The sequence below is a fragment of the Strix aluco genome, chromosome 21 (assembly GCF_031877795.1).
Source record: "Strix aluco isolate bStrAlu1 chromosome 21, bStrAlu1.hap1, whole genome shotgun sequence".
NCBI classification, from domain to species: Eukaryota; Metazoa; Chordata; class Aves; order Strigiformes; family Strigidae; genus Strix; species Strix aluco.
In genome coordinates, this window is record NC_133951.1 from 5,720,950 (window position 1) to 5,740,890 (window position 19,941).

Consider the following 19,941-nt stretch of genomic DNA (forward strand, 5'->3'; position numbering starts at 1 on the left):
CTCACAGTCTTTTCTAACCTCCATCTCATGGTCCCCTTTCCAGAAATGAAACGAATTCCCAAAAAACCCCCTGATTCATCAGAGCCAGATGTGGAAAGGTGCCAAAATACTTTCATAATCTTCTCTTAGTGATGTCCTCTGGGTCAAACAGATTTGGTGTTACAGATCCAGTGAAGGACTGAAGTCCTATGAGAAGGCAACTCCTCTGCCAACATTATCCTTCCCATCTCTACAGTTGCCAAGAACTGGCTTATTTAAAAATAATTATAATTCAACCTAATTAACAGATGTATTTGAAAATGCATTAATTTTTTTCAGGAGTAATCGCTGGGAGTTGGAGCAGGCAATTCTATGTTTTTCATACATAACAAAAGGCTTAATCTCTGCTTTAAAAGAAAAATCTCAATATAACTCCAAAATTTAGAGCTATTAAGGCACATCCTGCAATAGCAAAATACTATCCACTGAGGCCCTCTAATGACAGGGAAAAGGGTCTTAAATATTCCTGCAATGCTCTTAAGCTCACACCCTCTTTGACATCTGCTACTCAGCAAATTCATGTGTCCACCACAAGTTTTCACCCACCTCCAGCTGCTTATAAACTTCCTCTGGCAGCTGTTGCTCATACGTCTTCAGCAGTTCAATGGTTTGCTTCAGGGGCTCAAACATGGCATCAGTGACACTGTGCCTTTCTTTAACAGCCAGGAGATGACCCATAATCTCCACCAAGCCATCATAATCGCCTTTCTCAACCTTTTTGCTCAAACCTTTATCAACAGTTTTAATGAACTCATCGAGGTCAGCCAAGCTATATAACACAAAACAGAAAGGCACAAAGTAAGAGCAGTTCCTACTGAAATAATTATCAGCCTTACACCAAGCACCTGGACTGGCATGGACAGGGGAAAGGCCTGGCTAACCCTGTCCATTGCACGGCAACATGCTGAGGGCATCAGAACCACAATTCATGCTCAAAGGGATCCATAGATGTGGTACAGCTTCCTGAAAGGAACAGATAAATAAGTTGGGACTTCTCAGGTTGGAGAAAAGGTATCTGAGAAGGAGTGTAACAAAGATCTGTGAGCTCAGGAGTGGTCTGGAGAGAGTGAGTTTGAAAGGACAGTTTTCATCTCATCATTTCCAATACAAGAATTCAGGATCCTCAGATGAAGCGGCAAGTTGCAAAGCTACAACAGGGATTATTCTTCACACACTGCCTCATTTCTTAGGGTAACTCCCTGCTGCAGGAGGATACATGCAATAAAAATTCACAGAAGTTCAGAAAAGCAACTGAACATTTGTGAGAGAAAAAAAATCCATCCAGGCCTTTAACTACAAGGGTATGGCCCCTGTTTCTCAAAGTCCTTGAGCTATTAATTGTTAGAGACAAAGGAGAGTGTTTAGGGGAAGTTTTCCTACCTGCTTACCCTGTTCTTAATCTCACCAGCTACTAGGCACTGATGGCAAAGGCATGATGGGCTCCTGGATCTCTGGTCCTTTCCAGCACAGCCATTCTTCTCTCCTCAAAACATTTATTTTTTAAGTGCCCACTTAAATTCTGTGAATGCTGCTGGGCCAAAATGTATCCTTAAATATTTCACCTAATAAAGACTCAACTGCTGAGTCAGGAACTCTTAATAAGAACTCCTAAATGCCTGTTCTAAGCTACAGAAAAACCTCTTTGCACAGAAATTATCTAACAGAATTACGGTGCTGAAAAGAACACATCATATCATCCACCGCACACAGCAGCCTGTACTACTACATATGTCTGTAAATATTTCTTTGTAAGCATTCAAGACCTATGATATCCTTCAGTTGTGACTACTCAAATAAATCACCTGACGCATTGTCCTGCACAGACCTGGTGACTGAGCAGCTATTCAGAGCAGGGAACACATGTTAATTCAAAACTTACATCCAAAACCCCTCCTTTCTGTAACCTTGAAACTACCTCCCCATGACTGCTCATGCCAGGCAACCTGAATTAGTTTTTTTACACAGAGTGCACTCAAAAGAGCAATGCATTTAGAAATAGAGCAAGTATGTCATGACATTAATGCAGCTTTACTGATGGCTAATATCAAATTCAGTGAAGTATGTACAGAGCCCTAGCAGAGATTAGGTTAGTTGGATCAGGATGAACGGACAAGCAGATGTCCTGTCTAACACCACACAGCAGGTCCCAGGAGCATCGGCTCGTGGGATGTCAGTGGTACCAAGTCCATATAACTGTTTCCACTTTACACGCTCGGCCGTACCAGTTCCCAGCAGAGACGAGTGGATGTGATGGAGCTGGCGTGCAGTATAGGCCCCCTTCTCTTGCTCCCGTATTAGCTTATTGGTTACCAGTGTGAAATGATAAAGCCCAGCCAAGACAAGAAAAATGCCCTTTGGTCAGCACAGGTCCCAGGAAGAGGAGGCAGGATCAGCTCTTACCTGTGTGTGACATGGTCCATGAGATGCTGCTTGAACACCAAGCTCCACCTTTTTATCACATTCAGCAAGGATGCCTTGAAAGGCCGAGCATCAACTTTCATCCAGCTCTGGAAGATGCTGATGGGCTCAATGTGATTCACCTCTTCATAGATCTTCTCATAGGAGTCGATCTGCTCTCTGAACTGCTGCAGTGTGGGAGGCGTTTCAGGGACCCCATCCTCCGCATGGGCCTCAATTTCTGCAGCAGTGAGGATGTGCCCATAGAGGAGGAACTGGCGGGCGAACTCCTTTCTGTCATCCCCATAGAGGTAGGAGTATCGGTCGAAGGCACTGCGGTAATCACAGCAGGCTGCCATCACAGCCTGCACACGTCCCATCAGGTCATGGCGCATGTCAGCCAGATCAGCCATGTCCTCCGTGTCAGCCTAGGAGAGGAGAGAGAGGAGAGCGTAGTGTTGCAGGAGCAGCGTGGTACCTCCTCACTGTCACACAGCATGAGGGAGGTCCACAGCCACTGACCTGGTAGTGGAGGAAGCCGCTGTGCTTGGCCAGCCTGGGCACCAGTGATGAGATCCGGTAGATGTCATTGAGAAGACTTTCCACCATGTCATAGAAGTTATCATTTGTGCCAGGGTCCAAGGAGGGATGAAATATCAAATCTGGGATCACCAAATCCAGCTGCACCTCAAACAGGGGAGCGAGCCCTGCCTTGGGATCTAGTAGGGAAGAACCGAGATGACAGGTTCTTTTTCAAGGGGAGAAAAGTGATGTTGAGCCACCACTAACATCTCACCACAATATGTACACAATGCCCCACAGGGACAACAGGCAGGTGTGATCGCAGACACCCACTCACTGGGTCCAGTGACATTGTGTCTGCACTCAACACAGAGGAGATGCTGGCAAACTGGCTGATGTTCTGGTTCCCACAGGTGATACTGGAGAACAGATGAGACACAATGATTTAAGGACCGGAAAAAATGCTGTGAAGAAAAAATGCCTTAAAGAGACCAGGCTCTTTAGCTAATCAAAAGGGAGTCTGAGAGCTGAACAATTACAGCGCATAAGTACTTGCAGAGGAGAAAAACAACAGGAACCAAGAGGCTCTTTAATTCAGTGGAGAAAGGCACGAAAAAAACCCAGCAACTGGAAACTGAAACCAAATGCAAATGTGAAATTATATGCATGTTTTTAACAAGACGGTGAAGAACTGGATGCAACTCTCCAACTCAGTGTGCCTCCACATCCAGGACAGAAGTGTTCCTGGAGACATGCTTTAGCTGGACACAGGCTGCTCTCAGCCGAGTGAGTGAAACTCCACAGTGGCCTTAGGCAGGAGGTCTGATTTACTGAAGCCTGAAGCCATCTCATATCTTCACTGCACTAATGCTCAGGACTGAGGTTTTTCTTTCAAGCCTTTCATCAGCAGAACTGGCTCTTGAGACTCTCCGCAAATGAAAGATTGTGTAACCTTGATGCTTTGTGTATGGGAGGGCAGGAGATGGCTGATGCCCAAGCACAGACTTGGGACGATGCCTCAATTTTGTCTGTCCATTAATCCCTGCAAATGGTGCATAATTGTCTCTATCCCTCCCCCTGAGCAATGCTTTGCTCCAGTGACTGGGGGATGGAGTCACCCACCATGTCTGGAGGCTCCTCCAGCACTTGCCGTAGACAGTGCAAGAGGCACAGCAGAAAGCCAAGAAGAAGACAGCAACTCTTAGGCATGAGGGAGGGCACAAAACAGAAACCTCCCCTTGGTGAGTCTGAAGCAGCCACCACGACCAGGGAAGAACCAGCAGTCACCTGTGTTTTCCAGGAGGTACTTCAGCGAGCACTCAATGGCAGTGAAGAATCCATCCAGGACTATCTCATCGACATAATCCACATAGGCCTTCCAGATGTCAGATGCTGGGTCTGCAAGTAAGAGGCTCTGGTTTTCCTGGAAGAAAAAGAAGATGCCTTTAAATACAGCAGGGCTGAGTCTGTCCTCAAGAGAGCTGTCCACAGCTAAGGACTGATGCCAGTGAGTACGTGGGTACCAGCCTTGTGGAGGCATGGAAAACCAGACAGGCGGATGTTGCTGCTGCTGGCATGGCCACGATTTGCTCCTTCTGTCAAGGGCTGCTTTGTCATCTGAAACAACTAAAAATAATTGCAAGGTAAAAATGGAGTGCAGAAGAGACTTAGCTGCTCTGTGACATGTTCTCCTCCCTCTTCTCTGAAGCCACAGGGTTAGAGGCTGCTTTGCATATTGGGGCAGGGAGCACTCAGGAGTCTCAAAGTGCCTGAAGGGGTCATCCAGTTCATGAAGACCCAGCCCTGGTGGCATGTATAATGTTACCATGAGTGGATGAGGCCTTCGAGGTGGACTGCTTACACCTCTGCCCTACAAATGCCCTTCTCAAGACCAGAGAACTTTTAAATTTAGGAAAAGGTTTTTTAATAAACTATGTAAAAACAGATAAAGATTGGGATCAGAAGACAAAGTGTTGGCTAACAACCTCCCTCCTCAACTTATTGTGTTCCCTTTCTCCAGGCAAGCACCCAGTCAGGAAATTTGGAGTTTTCTGGTCACAGCAGGGACTCATCCTTCCTGGGTTTCCTCTTTTCATCCCCACATGGCCAGGCTGTGTATCCACTCTCTGCACCTCCAAGCAGTCCTCCAGGCTCTGCTGTGTCCCCTGCCTTGCTTGTCCTCTGAGTGTTCCCTCTCCTAAGCCTGCCAGGAGCCCTCAACACAGGCAAGGTCTCAAAAAAAATAAGGTCCAGCTCGTAGTGAGCAGAAATCAACACACACTGTCTGTTGCTGGGGGGTAAACGTTGGCAGCATTTCATGTATGGAGGCACAGGAGAGGGTGCCATTCCCAGCGCTGACATGGCAGCTTGGCACACGAGATAGAGCAGCATTGCCAGTTGGGTTTGAGCCAACAAAGTTGCTGCTCCCCAACCTGACACATCATAGCTGGGTGCTTAAACTCTCAAGAGAGCAAGCCAGGGCTCCAGCCCCTTGTAGACTCACTCTGGCCACACTTTGCGCACACTAGAGAAAGGGGAACTTCATACAAATGAACTCTATGGGAATATCCATCTGAAAGCACCACCCTCTCTTCATCATCCCCTGTCCTTGTATTTGATAATGTCCCCTTATTACTGGTGTTGTACTGAGCCTTTACTCCAGATGCCTCATCCTGGTGAATGAAGGGCAATGAAAGCCCGCATCTAGCTGTCCTGCCTTTGCCTGTTGGTGCACATACCCAAACCCTCACTGTGCTTTTCTCAGCAGCCTCAAGACTCACCTGCCCCCAGGAAGACTTGAACAACCAAGGGAAACCCAGCAGACCAGCCCTTGGCCCCTCCACTGCAGCTCCTCCAGGTTTGACCAGCACAGCAGGACAGGCATGAGGACACCCTACTTTGGGCTATGGTGCCTTTTCCTCCCCAGGACCTTCATGCTGCTTTGCAGTTGGTCCTGCCTCTGGGAGCAGCATTGGCAATGTCACCACACCAGTGGTGCCAGCGCTCCTGCCATGACCACAAACCCATATTCTCCTTGGCCAATCTAGCAAGTGCCCTGGTCTTCTGGATAGTAGCCAGAGGTGGCTGAGCCTGTTACAGCTCTGGCAGCAGAACAACATGGACATAGTAAAATCCTCACTATGGGTTCAGCGTGCAGAGAAGGAGGTTAGAGGTCCAGGGCTGCCTGCAGACAGTGAGGTAAGATGAGCAACAAGAGCTCAGTGTCCCAGAGAGGGTCAGCCAGTTCTCTCCAGAGTCCTAGGCCAGATGGTGACCCTCAGGAGAGAGCTGGATCTAAAATCCATCTCACTCCAGGACGAGGTGCTGTCCCTGACATGCATAACACCTCACTCCGGGCAGGTGAGGACCAGAGCTTTGGGCTTTCTCCTGGCCTACAAAGAGGACTCAGCTCTGGCAAAGCTGCTGGAAAGCACCGAGGTTTCAAGACAGCAGCTTTTTTCCTGTCACTCAGCTTCTCCCTGGACTGCCAGCGTCACCTCGTGCTCCCACAGGGGGACAACAAGTCTGAAACAGAAAGGTCAGCCACAGCCAGCTAACTCTCTTTTTTCAGGTAAATATTTTGGAGGGGGATTTTTCCTCTGAGCAGGATCCCAAAGCCTGATGCACGACTCCCCTCTAGTGGCTCCACAACAGCCAGGACTGGAAGCCAGACTCCCTGAGCTGCAGCTGCTCCCATTTTTGTCCGGAACTGTGTGTCCAGCAGTGCCCAGCCAGCAGCCCTGCACCACACAGCCATACCAGCTCACTCATCAAAGCTATCATTAATTGACACTGAGTAAGGTTTTCAAATGAGTTAAGGGAGTTAAATTTAAGGTGAAAGAGCTCTGGACATTTTCACCACATCGGAGAAACACACAGAGCCTATGAAGACCCAACAAACCCCTGGGGAAGGTCCCCCCTCACCTTCACCAGCAAATGAATCCTCTGCCCTGATTCTCTGACAAGGCTGTAACGCCTTTCCAGACGGTCCTGACAGTCCTCTAGGTTTAGCAGTGATTCCTTTTTACAATCTTTCCTCTCGAATATGGGCGACACCCACGATCGCATGATGGTCTGGATCTCCTCAACATTGTTTTTAGCCTTCTGTATCCTCTGCTCGAGGTCATGGACATCATCCATCACCACGGAGATATGATCCCAGACACCTGGTAAAAGAATGAGATGATTGACTACTTGTTTTCAGGGCTGCTGGGACAAGATCTTGTGCACCCTCCTTAAAACCAGCCTCTGACTTTTTCCCCATGGTCTCATGTAGTTCTCACCCATCATTAACACAAGACTTCCCACACCAACCAACAGAGCCACTTCTAGCTCCCTCCTACCCCAACAAGCCACGGTATGGACAGCTGCAGCCTCTGCTTTCTGCCAAGACTACCACCACCACGGGGATGTTTGACACTTCCTGCTTCCCTCTACCCAGGTTTGATCTCCCACTGATTGCTACCAAAGGGAGCAGCATGTGGAGGATGAGTACAACAGGCTGAGTGGTCCCTGCCACCATCACTAGAGCAGGGACCCATAACCCTAATACACGGGCTGTCCCAGCCCCAGGTACGAGGGCTGCATTTAGATGCAGAGAACTTAGAGTTCATCTGCAGGAAAATCCCTTCATCTTTCTTTATTGTGCAATGGAGAAAGAGTTTTTCAGCTTTGCATGATCCCAAGGGAGGACGCCTGTTCCTATTCATACCACAAGCCCAATGACAGAAATATATATTCCACCTGTGAGCAGTTTGCTTTCACCAAGAGGAAACAAATTGTCTTCCTCCACTCTGCTTTGCAGTTAAAACTAATCAAGCAAGAACACTGGTTAAATCATCCCAAAGTCACAGTGCACAAAATCCACCTCTAGCTGCAGTATTTCATCCTTCTGGAAAAGATAATCAGGTTGCCCTGGCTTTCACTGGGACAAGTCCATCCCAGTGCCAGATAGCTGGGCCAAGGGTTCCCACTTCCTTTTGGGTGAGGAAGCAGTGTCTCAGGGACACAGGCACACAGCCACACAATGGGTCACTTGGGCTGGCACAGGGCGGGCAGCACAGGCAGTAAGAAGATTCTTCAACCCCAGCCTTGCCAGTTCTTGCAAACCCAAATCTTGCCATCTCCTCAGTGGCACTGCTTAGAGGGCAGCCTCTCCTCCCCAGAAGCCCAGGCAGAACTTGAAGGGAGCAGGATCCGGTCCACAGCACCAGCAGATCAACAGAATGTGGCAAGGAGCAGGCAAGCTGGGGACTGCTCTTCATCTCTCCAATTCTGGCTCTGCTGAAGGGTGCCTGTCCTGCTGGGAACTGCAGTTGGGAACCAGGTGACAGAGGTTGGGCACATGGGGGGATCTGATAGGACCCAAGCGTATGCACTCTTTCCCCTAACACAGAGCTAGCTCACCCTCCATCTTCCAGTTCAGTGTTTCTTCTGCCTCTTTCAGCTTCAGGTCAATATCCCGCAGCTGCCCCTCTATTAGAGGGTATTCGACCTCCAGGACTGTCTTCAGGACCTTGTTGTATCTGTTCACCATCAGCTCCAAGTTGGCCACCATCTGCCGGTATGATTCCTTGGAGGAATAGATTTCTGTTGCCGTCAGTGGGATGGCTCCCCTCTGGCTGCCAGACAGGTAGCTCACCTCCCTCAGCACCGAAACGAGCTGGAGAAACAAGATAAAAGTTGAACATGGGACAATCCTCCCCATTTACCTGGCACTCTCCAATCAGTTCTGAGCATCTCAGGGGTTTCTTGCCCTTTGTGAATAAAAGCAGCACACTCTGAAAAGAGCCTGGACACCTAGTAGAGTCCATACTATCTGTCTCCCATTGATCTTTGCCTCTGGTTTTCTTCCCAACCAAAGACAGACAGCTCTGTTAACTACCCAGCCAGCAAACTCTATGCAGCCTCTAAAAGCCACGAGAATCTCTGGTCCTCTCAGCTATCCTCATAACTAGAGTCTTACAGCAATACTGTGTCTGCAAGCGGAGTTATCTAAGTGAAAGATAAGATGGCTCCAGATCTGTTGGCTTGTTGGCCTGACTGGCATAAAAAAAAAATAAAAATTAAAAAAACTCACCAAAACAACCAAAAACATGGCCCCAAATCCAGTGATACAAATCTTCCTATGGCCACCATCCACCAAAGACTTCTGCTGGAGACTTCTCCTAGCCCAACCAAAAGCACTCAATGCCAGTGCATGTTTAAGTTGATGTTTGAGTTGCGATGGGACTGGATTGAAGGAGATTATTAAATCATAAACCCCAGTATAAATGAGTCCCTGCAACAAAGGGAGCAGCAAGGTCTTCCAGTGCAATATATCACTTCTAAGACTAAAAATCTTTGCTCAGTTTAGTGGCTAGTGAGAGGTAAAATGCTCCTGGAACTGCACACGTTGGCACGGTGGCAGAAATTTGGTATGTTGTATGGGCAACGGCAGGGGTGAGGACCACTCCTGGCTGTGGCTGAACTTGGGGTGCAGCTTCCTAAAAATCGCCTTTCCCTTAGGTTGGCAGATCGTATCATCCCTTCCTGTGAAGACATGGGGAAGACATCTCTCTCTGATCCCATGCCACTCATGCCCTCTGGTCCCAGTTCCTTTCTCCTCTTTTTGATGGGAAAACTGGAAAGCTGCAGATATGAACAGAAGCAGGTGAAGTCACAAGCGCAGGGATTGCATGTCCAGGAGCATTTGTCACTGCTCTGGGTGACAGGCAGGAGTTACTGAAACCTCTCCACCTCTGCCTGACATTAGCCTTTGCCCAACATCTGGCAGAACTGGCCGAGGCACTTGGGAAGCACTCTCCCTTTGAAGGGACGGCAAAGGGGAGGAACATGCAGTGCAAGTCCGGAAGGTATGTCATAACACACTCAGAGTATCTATAACACTAAAGTGATAGTGAACATGATGACAAGAAGAGGAAAGAAAGAAGGGGTGAAGAAGGGTGCAGGGGGAACTCTGGCAAGGTGGACAAAGGAGGAGGGGGTGGTAGGAAAGGGAAAACCAGAGGACTGAAGGAACAAGAGGGTGAAATAGACAGAACCAAGCTCCCTTCCCTTCTTTGCACTGGAATGTCTGGGACATCCCCAGCATGGGGTCAAGGGTGTCTTCCCCTCTTTCCCTCTCCTCCATGGAAGATGAGCTCTGGAAGACTCTTCCATGCTGAAGAGTTGCAAATACATCCTCTAGGCAAAATGAGGTGCTCCTATCTATTTTGGAGGGCATGAAGAGGCTGCTAAATGGACACTTCAGGACATCAGGCAGCCCTCAGTAGGGCTGAGAAGAGCAGTGCAGAAACACTCAGAGACTGGAGCTGAGAACAGGAATGCTCAAAACATCATAGGCTCCAAATCCTGTTACCAGGGTGAAGGGTGGAAAACATCCCCTGGGGCCATTTGGCTCCCAGCTCAGCAAGGAGCTTCCAAGGAGCTTGAAAAATCCTTTGACTGAAGGCCAGGCTTGAGTGAGCTCTAAAACCTAAACACCTTCCTTTAGCAGCAGCATGTCCCAGGGAACAGTGGAAGTTTTTGATGCCAACATTTCCCAGGCTCCTGAGATTTAGCACCTCCCCAGCAAATTACATTTTTACAGTTGGCAGACCCTGGCTCCCACCAGGCCCCAGCAGCTTTCAATCCATCTATGCATACTGCTGGCTTGGAGCTCTGCTTCTGCTTTGGGCGAGGTGGATGGTCAATCCTCCCCACGCTGAAGACAGGCTTTAGGGGAGCTCTAGGGGACAGAGAAATGATCTGAAATCTATCATAAACCTCATGCACCACAGTAAAGAAAAGCCAACAGCCACAACACTGGAGTAACAAAACAAACCTTTCCTGGGTTTTTTATAACCTTTCAGAAAGCTCAGATTTCAGGTGCACATAACACTAAACCACCTCTGTATATGATGCCCCAACACTCCCCACACCAGTATCAAATCTGGTCTAGAGATGCTGACACCAGTTAAACATCTGGCTACTCAGGGACTTTCTGCCACTGGCTTTAACTAGAATTTTCTCTGCTCAAACTGTAATCCTGATATTTTACCAGGAGATAAATCCCACAGATGGGATCCTCTTTACCACAAGAGGATGATAAATTCATGTTACCCATCACAGAAGCGGTTCCATGGAACTCAGCAGAACAGACCTAGTAGAAATCCCACCACACCTCCCACGCACCGTGGGGCACAGCTTGGACACATGGCAGCAGGCAGGCAGGAAAGCTAACTGACAGCAGTTTTTACCTGGGGATCAAAATTGACTGTGATCAGTTTGGTTTCTGGATCTCGTTGGATGAGTGGTTGAATAAGGTTGTACTGTGATTTTTCAGAGACTGACTGGGACCAGTCTACATAGAGCTTTTCCTGATACCTGCCAGAAAAAAAAAAACAAAACATCCCTCATGTAGGTACCAAGCCAGCAGACCAGGGCATATAACCAAATGAAAGACAGGTCTGCTTCTGAGGACTGAAGAACATGAAGGAATATTAAAAACCAATTCACACCACCTCAATAAACAACATGGCTTCAAAGACAAACACCTGAAAACCAGTGACAGCGCCAAGTCAGGAGGGCAAAGATCTCTCTTTGTACTATTTTTAGCAGAGGATTCAGATTTAGAGACAGGCTTTCAAAAGCATTAGCCTAAAGTAACAGATAAGCAGCTACTGGGCATTTCCAAAGTGTCTAAGCAGAAATGGGTGCGTAAATCCATACAAGTGCTGGGGATGGATGCAGTTGCCTTCACTTCTCTCAGAGTCACTGCAGAGAGACCGTCAGCTTCAGGGAAATTCAGCTCTTTGAGAGCTCTGTGATACCACTGGCAGTGGAAACACAGAGGGCTGAATAGGGGTCCTGCTATCTCACATGTCATGGGCAGTCCAACTCAAGCTACAAAGTCTCTTCTAAATCATATTGTCAATTTAGCACTTTGGGAAATGGCACCCAGAAAACACCACCTCTGTTGAAGTTACCCAGGATCCTCTGCTCTCTTCTGAAAGGCTGTACCATAATTATTCAGCCTTTGTTTTGGTAATCAGGAACAGGACTCCCTCCAACTGCCCTGCAGTACCCAGCAGCCACGTGTCTCAGCTCCCTTCATTGCTGATGGAGAGCAGGATCTGCAGAGACGTATCCTTCCTAGGGAGGTGGCTCTTCCCAAGGGAAAGCCCAGAGCAACCAGTTCAGATTTAACATCCAGTTCAGATTTAACAACCAGTTCAGATTTAGCATCAAGCATACTAAGTCAGGAACAATGAATCCCACTCCTAATTTTGGAATATATACATTAGAGTCACTGTAAATACACTCTGTGAATGGGCACAAGTGGATTGAGAATTCTGGTCAGTCCAGGTTTTCTACCAGAGCAGCTTCTACATCCAACAGAAGCTTGTTCCAATGTTTCTGCTAGGCTGCACAGCCCCCATTCCTCCCACGTAAACTTCTCATTTCAAGACATGACAGAAAGACTGTGGTATATAGCAACGGGATTCCTCCTCCTCTCTCATCCAAAAATTTCCTCTGGCTTAGAAAGAGACATTCCCAGGCCCTGAGCTGGCAAATGTGCTGGAAGGTGGTTTAGAGGAGGAGAAAGTTACTTCATATACTTACAGCCTTGCCTGAGCCACCACTTACCTGTCGAGCAGCTGGATCATTTCTTCATACTTCTCTATCAGCCGTCGTCCTTCAGCAGAGTCCAAGCAGCTGGCAGCACAACAGAGAAGCTCAGCATTATGTTTAACTCTGTGAGGCTGTAGTCTGTATTTGCCCCTTCCCAAGATCACCCACCCGTTTGCAGGCAGACTCTGACTGGGGACCTTGGATTTCACTCCCCACCGCATCACCCAAAATCGTTTTGCTGCAAAAGGCTATCCAAGCCCCAGTGCACTCTTTCTCAGGTGTTTGCATGACAACCTGCAAAATGGAACCACATCCTAGGGGGGGAAGAAGGGCTCAGTGCTGCTGAAGGAATACTGGTCTCTTTAACACACCTAATACTCCAGGTTTCACACTCCGCATTTGCACAGAGCATGGCACCCTCTGCTTACCAGCCAGCACTTTCCAAGATCAAAGATGCTCAGAAGGAAGCAGCATGTGGCTCCTGGTAGATGCAGCTCTTTGTGGTGCCAAATTTGTGTCCCTCAAATCATAGGGGCAGGGGAGAATAAAGGCATCCCAGAGCACGGGAGGCAGAGCCTTGGCAATGCTGCCTGGGCTGTACAACTGCCTCTGAACCCAGGGAGGCAGCCGGACAGAGTAATCCTTCTAAGGTCATCTTTTCCCCATTGTTTTGTCTACAATATCCAAGTTTTCCTGAAAATGGTTGTTGATTTTGGAGGACATTTTGAAAAAGAACTGAATTAACTTAAACAAAACCCAGCAAAGGTAGTGCCTGAGCAGTCACCACTGGGCACATACTGATCAAACCTTCCGCAAGTAAACAAGTCCTCTAAGCAAACCCCAGCAAAACCATCTTCATTTCCCCCTTTCAATACTTTTTCCCTTTAAAGTTCCACGTAGGAAACAGCATCACGTCACCCCTGCTGCAGAGCATGTTATTAACTGCTCTAAACAGAGGAAAGAAAAATCAATGCAAAATGCAGATCTGGGTTCTTCTTCACGGTTTACAAAATTTGCTATTCAGATTCAAACCAGACATGATAACTTGGGCTCTGTGCTGAGAACCATCCAAGAGCTTGTTTCACTGCACTGATGTCTTTACTGCTGCAGAATAACTGTGCACTTAAAACACTTGCTTAATGGCAATACACTGTGAGAGAAGGCTACAAATACTGCAGTGATGGAGATGGTGTATTTTGGTCAAGCACATAAAAAAAGTGGTTCCATTTACTCAGAATCCTGTCCAGCACAAGTAAAACTATTCCTGTGAGCTACAAGGTGCAGTCCCTGAAGCACCTTCAGTCCCAAGTCCAACACTGCTTTGCTTACAGGACTTTTAAATGCTGTCCCATATGGTGCCATGAGATGTGGTAGCTGTGAGCGTGGGGCCACACCTCTCCAAAACCAGCCATAATCACAAGCATTCAGGTGATGAGTATTCTATAGCACTAGTTTCTTTTCTTGTTTATGAGAGACTGCTCCTTTGTTTAATGCTGAGAAAGTTGTCTTCTGCAAGTGTCCAGTGAAGTCCTCATCTGTTCACCAACCTGGAAACTCAGCTCCATCAATCCATCTTAGATGAGTGCAGTCCAGTACCGCTCTGCCATTCACAGCTTGGATGATGCCAGAACCGGGGCTTGCAGCTGAGGGTTGGGCTGCACCCAAGAAAGTGCTGGAGAACATGCTGAGTGGGATTGCAGTGGGAAAGGTTCCAATACCTCTTTCAATTGCAACCTAGAACTATGTCTGATAGCTGAATAGCCCATGTACTATCCCACTGTGCCTCTTAACCACTTCAAAACAAATCCAATTAATGAGTTTCTTAAAAAAAAAAAAAAAAAGATCTCAGGGAAGCTGAATAGCACCAGAGCAATCGCTTCACACCTCTTTGACTAAGAATTATTTCAGCTATAACCATTCGATAGTGTTCAACACAGAAAGAAAATGAGATTGATTAGATAAAAGATATCAAGATGGTCATAAAGCAACTTAGCTGGAACAGACACGCACAGATGTGGGATGTGCTTGAAGTGACCAAATGGCACCTGGATTCGTGCTCGCAGCTCCCGAGCCCATTCCAGTGCTCCAGCTACCGGTGGCATGTTCTTGTGCACAGGGGGGGATCCTGGAGAGGGCACATTGAAACAGCGTTTGACCGAACACTGCAGTTGTAACCCCAAAGACACATCAACAGAAACTCATCTGCACAAAACTGCTCTGATTTCCCAGATTCCTTCCTTAAATCCAACATCTGCTACACCGATGTAGGTCTGTGACCAGGACAAGACTCTTAGTGCCTCTGGACCTTGAATAAGGACCTGGGATCAAAGGAGAAGCCTGGCATATGTTAGGAACAGAGATGATACAGAGGCATCTTTTGCGTGGGAAGCATTCCCTACTCCCCACAAACAATGATGTAGGGATTTCTGACCAAGAGCTAGTTCTGACCATTTTATCTAACACTCACAGAACACTCCCCAGCTTCACAGCAAATGATGGACTCATCCTCCATGAATGTCTCTATGTTAATCTGCACTGCTTCCAGCAGCGCTGCCTCTTCTGGACTTGCCTGGTTCCAGTACCATCTTTCTGAGGCAAGTAAACAGGTTGCTGCTCAAAAAAGACACACTCTAACCCTCATAATCTGATAGGAGTCTACCCATTCCCTCCTGTGCCAATGTTCATGGGAAATAACAAACGTGGAAAAGGCTGATTAAACCCTTGGTTACAAAGTCCCAGTCACATACTTTGTAATTACAGCATTACAAGGGAAACGCAATAAATTCATATTGGGGAGCACATGAGCGGGTTTGCAAGTCCTATGGGGTGTTCGAGGCAGTGCACAAGTGTGGAGAGAAACCCCTTGTCACAGCCTTGCTGGGGTAAAAGTTCAGCAATCCCTGCAAATCTTCATTCCCAGTCACGTACCATGTATACACATTTTAAAAAGGATAATTCTTCCCCCTAACAGATTATTTGCTTTAATACTAAAAATAGAGCTTTCCCAGGCATTTCCATTTCCACTAGGAGCTATAGAAGCTGAAAACATTTGCAATTTGGGAAGTTTTGGTTTCCTTAGAAAAAGCAAATTGTTTTCCCCCCAAATTAATCTAAATCCAATTTCCTGTAAAATCAATTTTACTCAGCACATGCCACCTACCGAGCTCCAGCTCTGCCTGGATGTGCCTGGAGTAGATCAGCCTCGCATGGTCCAAGGCACTGTTGAACATGCTGATGAGGACAGAGTATTTGTCAGCAGCATCTGCAGCAATGACTGGTCGCTCCAAAAGGCTCCCAAACATGTCCAGCAACTGTGGAGGTGAAGAAGCAGGAAAAGAAAGGGGAAAAAATTCACAACCCCAACTTCTGCAGAGAGACCCACTGGGATCTTCCTCACTAGCCCAGATGTCTGCACCAATGGGCACTTTGGAAAAGGGAAATTTCTTTTCTTTACCCTGCTTTTCCAAGTAGTCCCTCTCTTTGTTACAGACATTCCCTGTGAGTGAACCATTTTCCAACTGTCATTCTTCAAATGCTCCAAAATTTTCTATTTTTTCAAAAACCTTAGAAAGATAAATACTATCACTTTCTACAGGCTTTTCTACAAACCCTGGTATTGTCAGACAATACCTTTTTTTTTTTTTTTTCTGCAAGATATATTAGTTGGCAAACAAGTCAGCCTTGTTTCTAGAAAACCTCAGTTTTCAAAATTGAAATATATCCATGTATTAACAATATTAACAAATTGATATTAACAATAATCACCTGGTTTTTAACAGCCATTCTCATCAGGAAATCCTAGAAAAATCATAATTTCCTCCAACTCACAGAGACACAAGTAAAACTCCTGGCATCCGACAGCCTGATTTGAATATTTCTTTGGCTACTCTTTCTAAAACTGAACAAAGATGCATTCTGGTGTGTCTTAATGGGAAGAGGAGAAATACTCCCAAAGCTTTCAGCAAACACACTGCTGCCAGCTCCACAGCTTGACAGTTCGCAAGGGACCCACACGTCAGCATCACTAACGAAGACCATCCCAAAAGCTACAAGTCTCATTGTCCCACTGTCCATTCCCCTCAGCAAACACCAGCCCGTGTGCCTGTAGCTACAGCACTGCCTGGCCCTCTCTGTGTGATTCTCACTGAGTCAAACTTTGGTGCCCTGATTTTCCTTCTATAAAAGAGAAGGAGCGTGATAGACAAACCTTGAAGGCGTGCTCCAAGTCTGAGGCATCATCAAAAGCCTGGATGAAAACAGTGCCCAGCCGCCGGTCAATGTCTTCTACCTTCTGCTGGAAATCAAAGGCGTCTTGCTCAAACTCCTGTGGGAAGGCAAAACAGTAAGCTGTGAGGCTGCAAGATGGCACCAAGAAGCTACCTGCAACCTCCTAATCCAGAGATCTTTCCTCTTCTTATTCACCATGAATTAAACCATTCCTCTGGACAACCTTCAGTCATTGCAGCATGGCAAAGCTCCATGGAGCCTGAGGACATTTCTGTACTGTCCCAGGGCTGAGATCGTGGCCCTCCAGGATGGATCCTTTGGTCCCGAGCGCGTTCCATGGTCCAACAAGCACTATTTCCTCGCCCTCTTCCCCTCAACTAGGCCTGAAGACTACACCGTCATTCAGAAAACAGATGCACCTGCTGACTTCCAAATCCAATCTACTTTCAAGCCCTAACAAGCCTGTGGTTTTGATTGATAGTGAGTTGGCCGTAAGTGGGGCAACAATAAAGGCAGTTTCAAAACACTGCCACAGGTTGCCCAGAGAGGTTGTGGACTCTCCACCCTTGGACACATTCAACCTTGGAGATATTTAACCTGACTGGTCACAGTCTTGCTCTAGCTAAGCTGCTTTGAGCGGGGCAGGTGGACTGGGTGATCTCCAGAAGTCCTTTCCAACCTCAACAGTTCCATGTTTCTGTAATTTCCATCATCTTCTGGCACTGATTTCTTGCTCCAATTGTAAAAAATCCTTTGAAGTTCAAGCATAAAATCTACGGGAATTTTTCCTACAGGTAAAGAGCCCAAATCAAAGACTGGACTTGACAATCTGTGACACTTCAGTCCTTCTGTCCTAGCTTGGACAAAGCCACTAAAAATTAGACCATGTGTCTCTTTTCTGAAAGGACAAAGCATAAGGCAACAGCTTTTGCTATCATCACTGCTGGGCTCCAGCAGAATCAGATGTCATGTTTTAACTGAAAAAGAGGGTCTAGTAAGTAACAGAGGATGTAAAACTCAAGCACTGAATGAACAAGCAGGACTAGGGAAGGGATTGTCCCCCTGTACTCAGCACTGGTGAGGCCACATCTCGAGTTTTGGGCCCCTCACTACAAGAAAGACATTGAGGTGCTGGAGTGTGTCCAAAGAAGAGCAACAAAGCTGGTGCAGGGTCTGGAGCACAGGTCTTACAAGGAGCAGCTGAGGGAACTGGGGTTGTTTAGATTGGAGAAAAGGAGGATGAGGGAAGATTTTATTGCTCTCTACAACTACCTGAAAGGAGGTTGTAGCGAGGTGGGTGTCAGTCTCTTCTTCCAGGTAACAAGTGATAGGACAAGAGGAAATGGCCTCAAGTTGCAGCAGGGGAGGTTTAGACTAGATATTAGGAAAAATTTCTTCACCAAAAGGGTTACCAAGCACTGGAACAAGCTTCCCAGGGAAGTGGTTGAGTCACCATCCCTGGAGATATTTAAAAGAGGTGTAGATATGGTGCTTAGGGACACGGTTTAGCGGTGGACTTGGCAGCATTAGGTTTACAGTTGGACTCTGTGATCTTAAAGGTCTTTTCCAACCTAAACAACTCTATGACTCAGAGTCACACAAAAGGCCATGGGGTCACTGAAACCAAGCCAGCTCCTGCAGAGCCACCTTCACCATCTTTCTGTGCCCTCCCTCCTGAAGGAAGGGTGACATGGAGCAAGCAGCTTTCCAGCAAGAACACCTCAGGCAGCACTGGGGACGTGCCAACCACTGCAGAGATGTACCAGGAACTACAGAAAGCAAAGCACAAGTCACTCATCACCACACCAGACAGGTCCCAACACCCAAAGGAAAAGCACACCAGCCCTGTGTCCCACTGCCAGCCCAGCCACCCTTCACCTCAGCACAGCCCTTTCCGAAGGGAGCAAAGCAGGAGTCTGATGGAGGGAGGACTTTGCCCTGGCATTACCTTCCACTTGGGTGTCTGCCATGAATGGCTGCCCCACAAGCAGTGTGAGACTGGAGCTCCTCACCACAAAACTTCCTTATGGACACTCCAGTTTTAGCACTCCCTCCTCCTAGATGTGTGGACACGTCTAACCGTGTCCAGCTCACCGGACACAGCCAACTGAGTTCAGGGCTAACAGGACAACCAGCAGAAGAAATCAAAAATCCTCTGAGATTGGACACAACCATGGAACACAGACCCCTTCAGAAATGCTATTACCACCCTTCCTTCATAGCTCACCCAGGCTGTGCTGCTCAGTGTCAAAGCCAAGAGCAGGAGTTTCTGAATAGACAGTAAGGAGGCCCATGTCACATTTGCTTTGCCCTGCCTGTATGACACATGCTGCTGAGAGCATCTGTGATCCGTATGGCCACTGAGCCATGACCCAGAGGGGTGGGATTATTCCTTTAATTAAAGCACTATTGATAATAAAATACTGAGTCCTGGAATTCTGAGAGAACCAGATGCCATGCGTTCATCTAGACAAGAGCAAACACAGCCCCAGAGATTACCTGAGCTGGCCCTCATCAGGCAAGCTAGACATCAAGAGGAGGAAAGCAAAGAGATGTGGATGTTGGTACAGCTTATACACACCAGCAAGCACCACGTACAGGGAAAGCTTGTATAAAAAGCTTAGAAATCCAGGTTTCCCAGCTGTATTGGTCTGAGGTACTGAACTAGCAAGATATGCTAGATATAGACCTGCAAGAACTCCCAAATCTCTGCAGGAAAGGCCAGCGGCTGTCTGTTGCCTACAATAACAGGTCAGATCATTACAAAAGGAGGAAGGAGCTGGGAAGAAGTCAGCAGGACTGCACGTGAGCCAGGGCTCCATCGCAGAGGAAGCTGCTGCTTTGGAAACATGCACATGGTGCTGGTATTCCCGCAAGCTGGTCCCACCTACCGTGTTGGTCAGCTCAAGACAGTCATAGGTTCGCTCTGCAAACACCTTGTACGCCTCCTGGGATTCCTCATACATGTCCAGCACCTGCTGGCCCAGGGCCTTCCCTTTAATCCCACTGAACTCGATCTTTTCCAGCTTCATCAGGTCCAAGGCTGTTGCCAGGAGATCCTTCAAAGTCAATGGAGACACACACAGGTTAAGATGTTGACAAAAGAAAATGTCACAACATGGAGCTGTGTTCACTTCTGCA

At 47.4% G+C, this 19,941-nt stretch overlaps 1 protein-coding gene across 1 annotated transcript in view; it reads right to left on the reverse strand.

The window, feature by feature from the left end:
* DNAH9 (dynein axonemal heavy chain 9) overlaps positions 1-19,941 on the reverse strand; it is a 202,555-nt gene that overhangs the window by 175,706 nt on the left and 6,908 nt on the right. Inside the window, exons 4-15 of the mRNA XM_074847373.1 lie at positions 19,692-19,859; positions 16,781-16,897; positions 15,734-15,884; positions 14,584-14,698; positions 12,589-12,657; positions 11,199-11,325; positions 8,365-8,620; positions 6,883-7,124; positions 4,246-4,381; positions 2,959-3,155; positions 2,440-2,864; positions 586-808 (exon numbers count right to left, since the gene is read on the reverse strand). Of these exons, the coding sequence (XP_074703474.1) occupies positions 586-808; positions 2,440-2,864; positions 2,959-3,155; positions 4,246-4,381; positions 6,883-7,124; positions 8,365-8,620; positions 11,199-11,325; positions 12,589-12,657; positions 14,584-14,698; positions 15,734-15,884; positions 16,781-16,897; positions 19,692-19,859 (2,226 nt within the window). The remainder of the gene's footprint in view (positions 1-585; positions 809-2,439; positions 2,865-2,958; positions 3,156-4,245; positions 4,382-6,882; positions 7,125-8,364; positions 8,621-11,198; positions 11,326-12,588; positions 12,658-14,583; positions 14,699-15,733; positions 15,885-16,780; positions 16,898-19,691; positions 19,860-19,941) is intronic.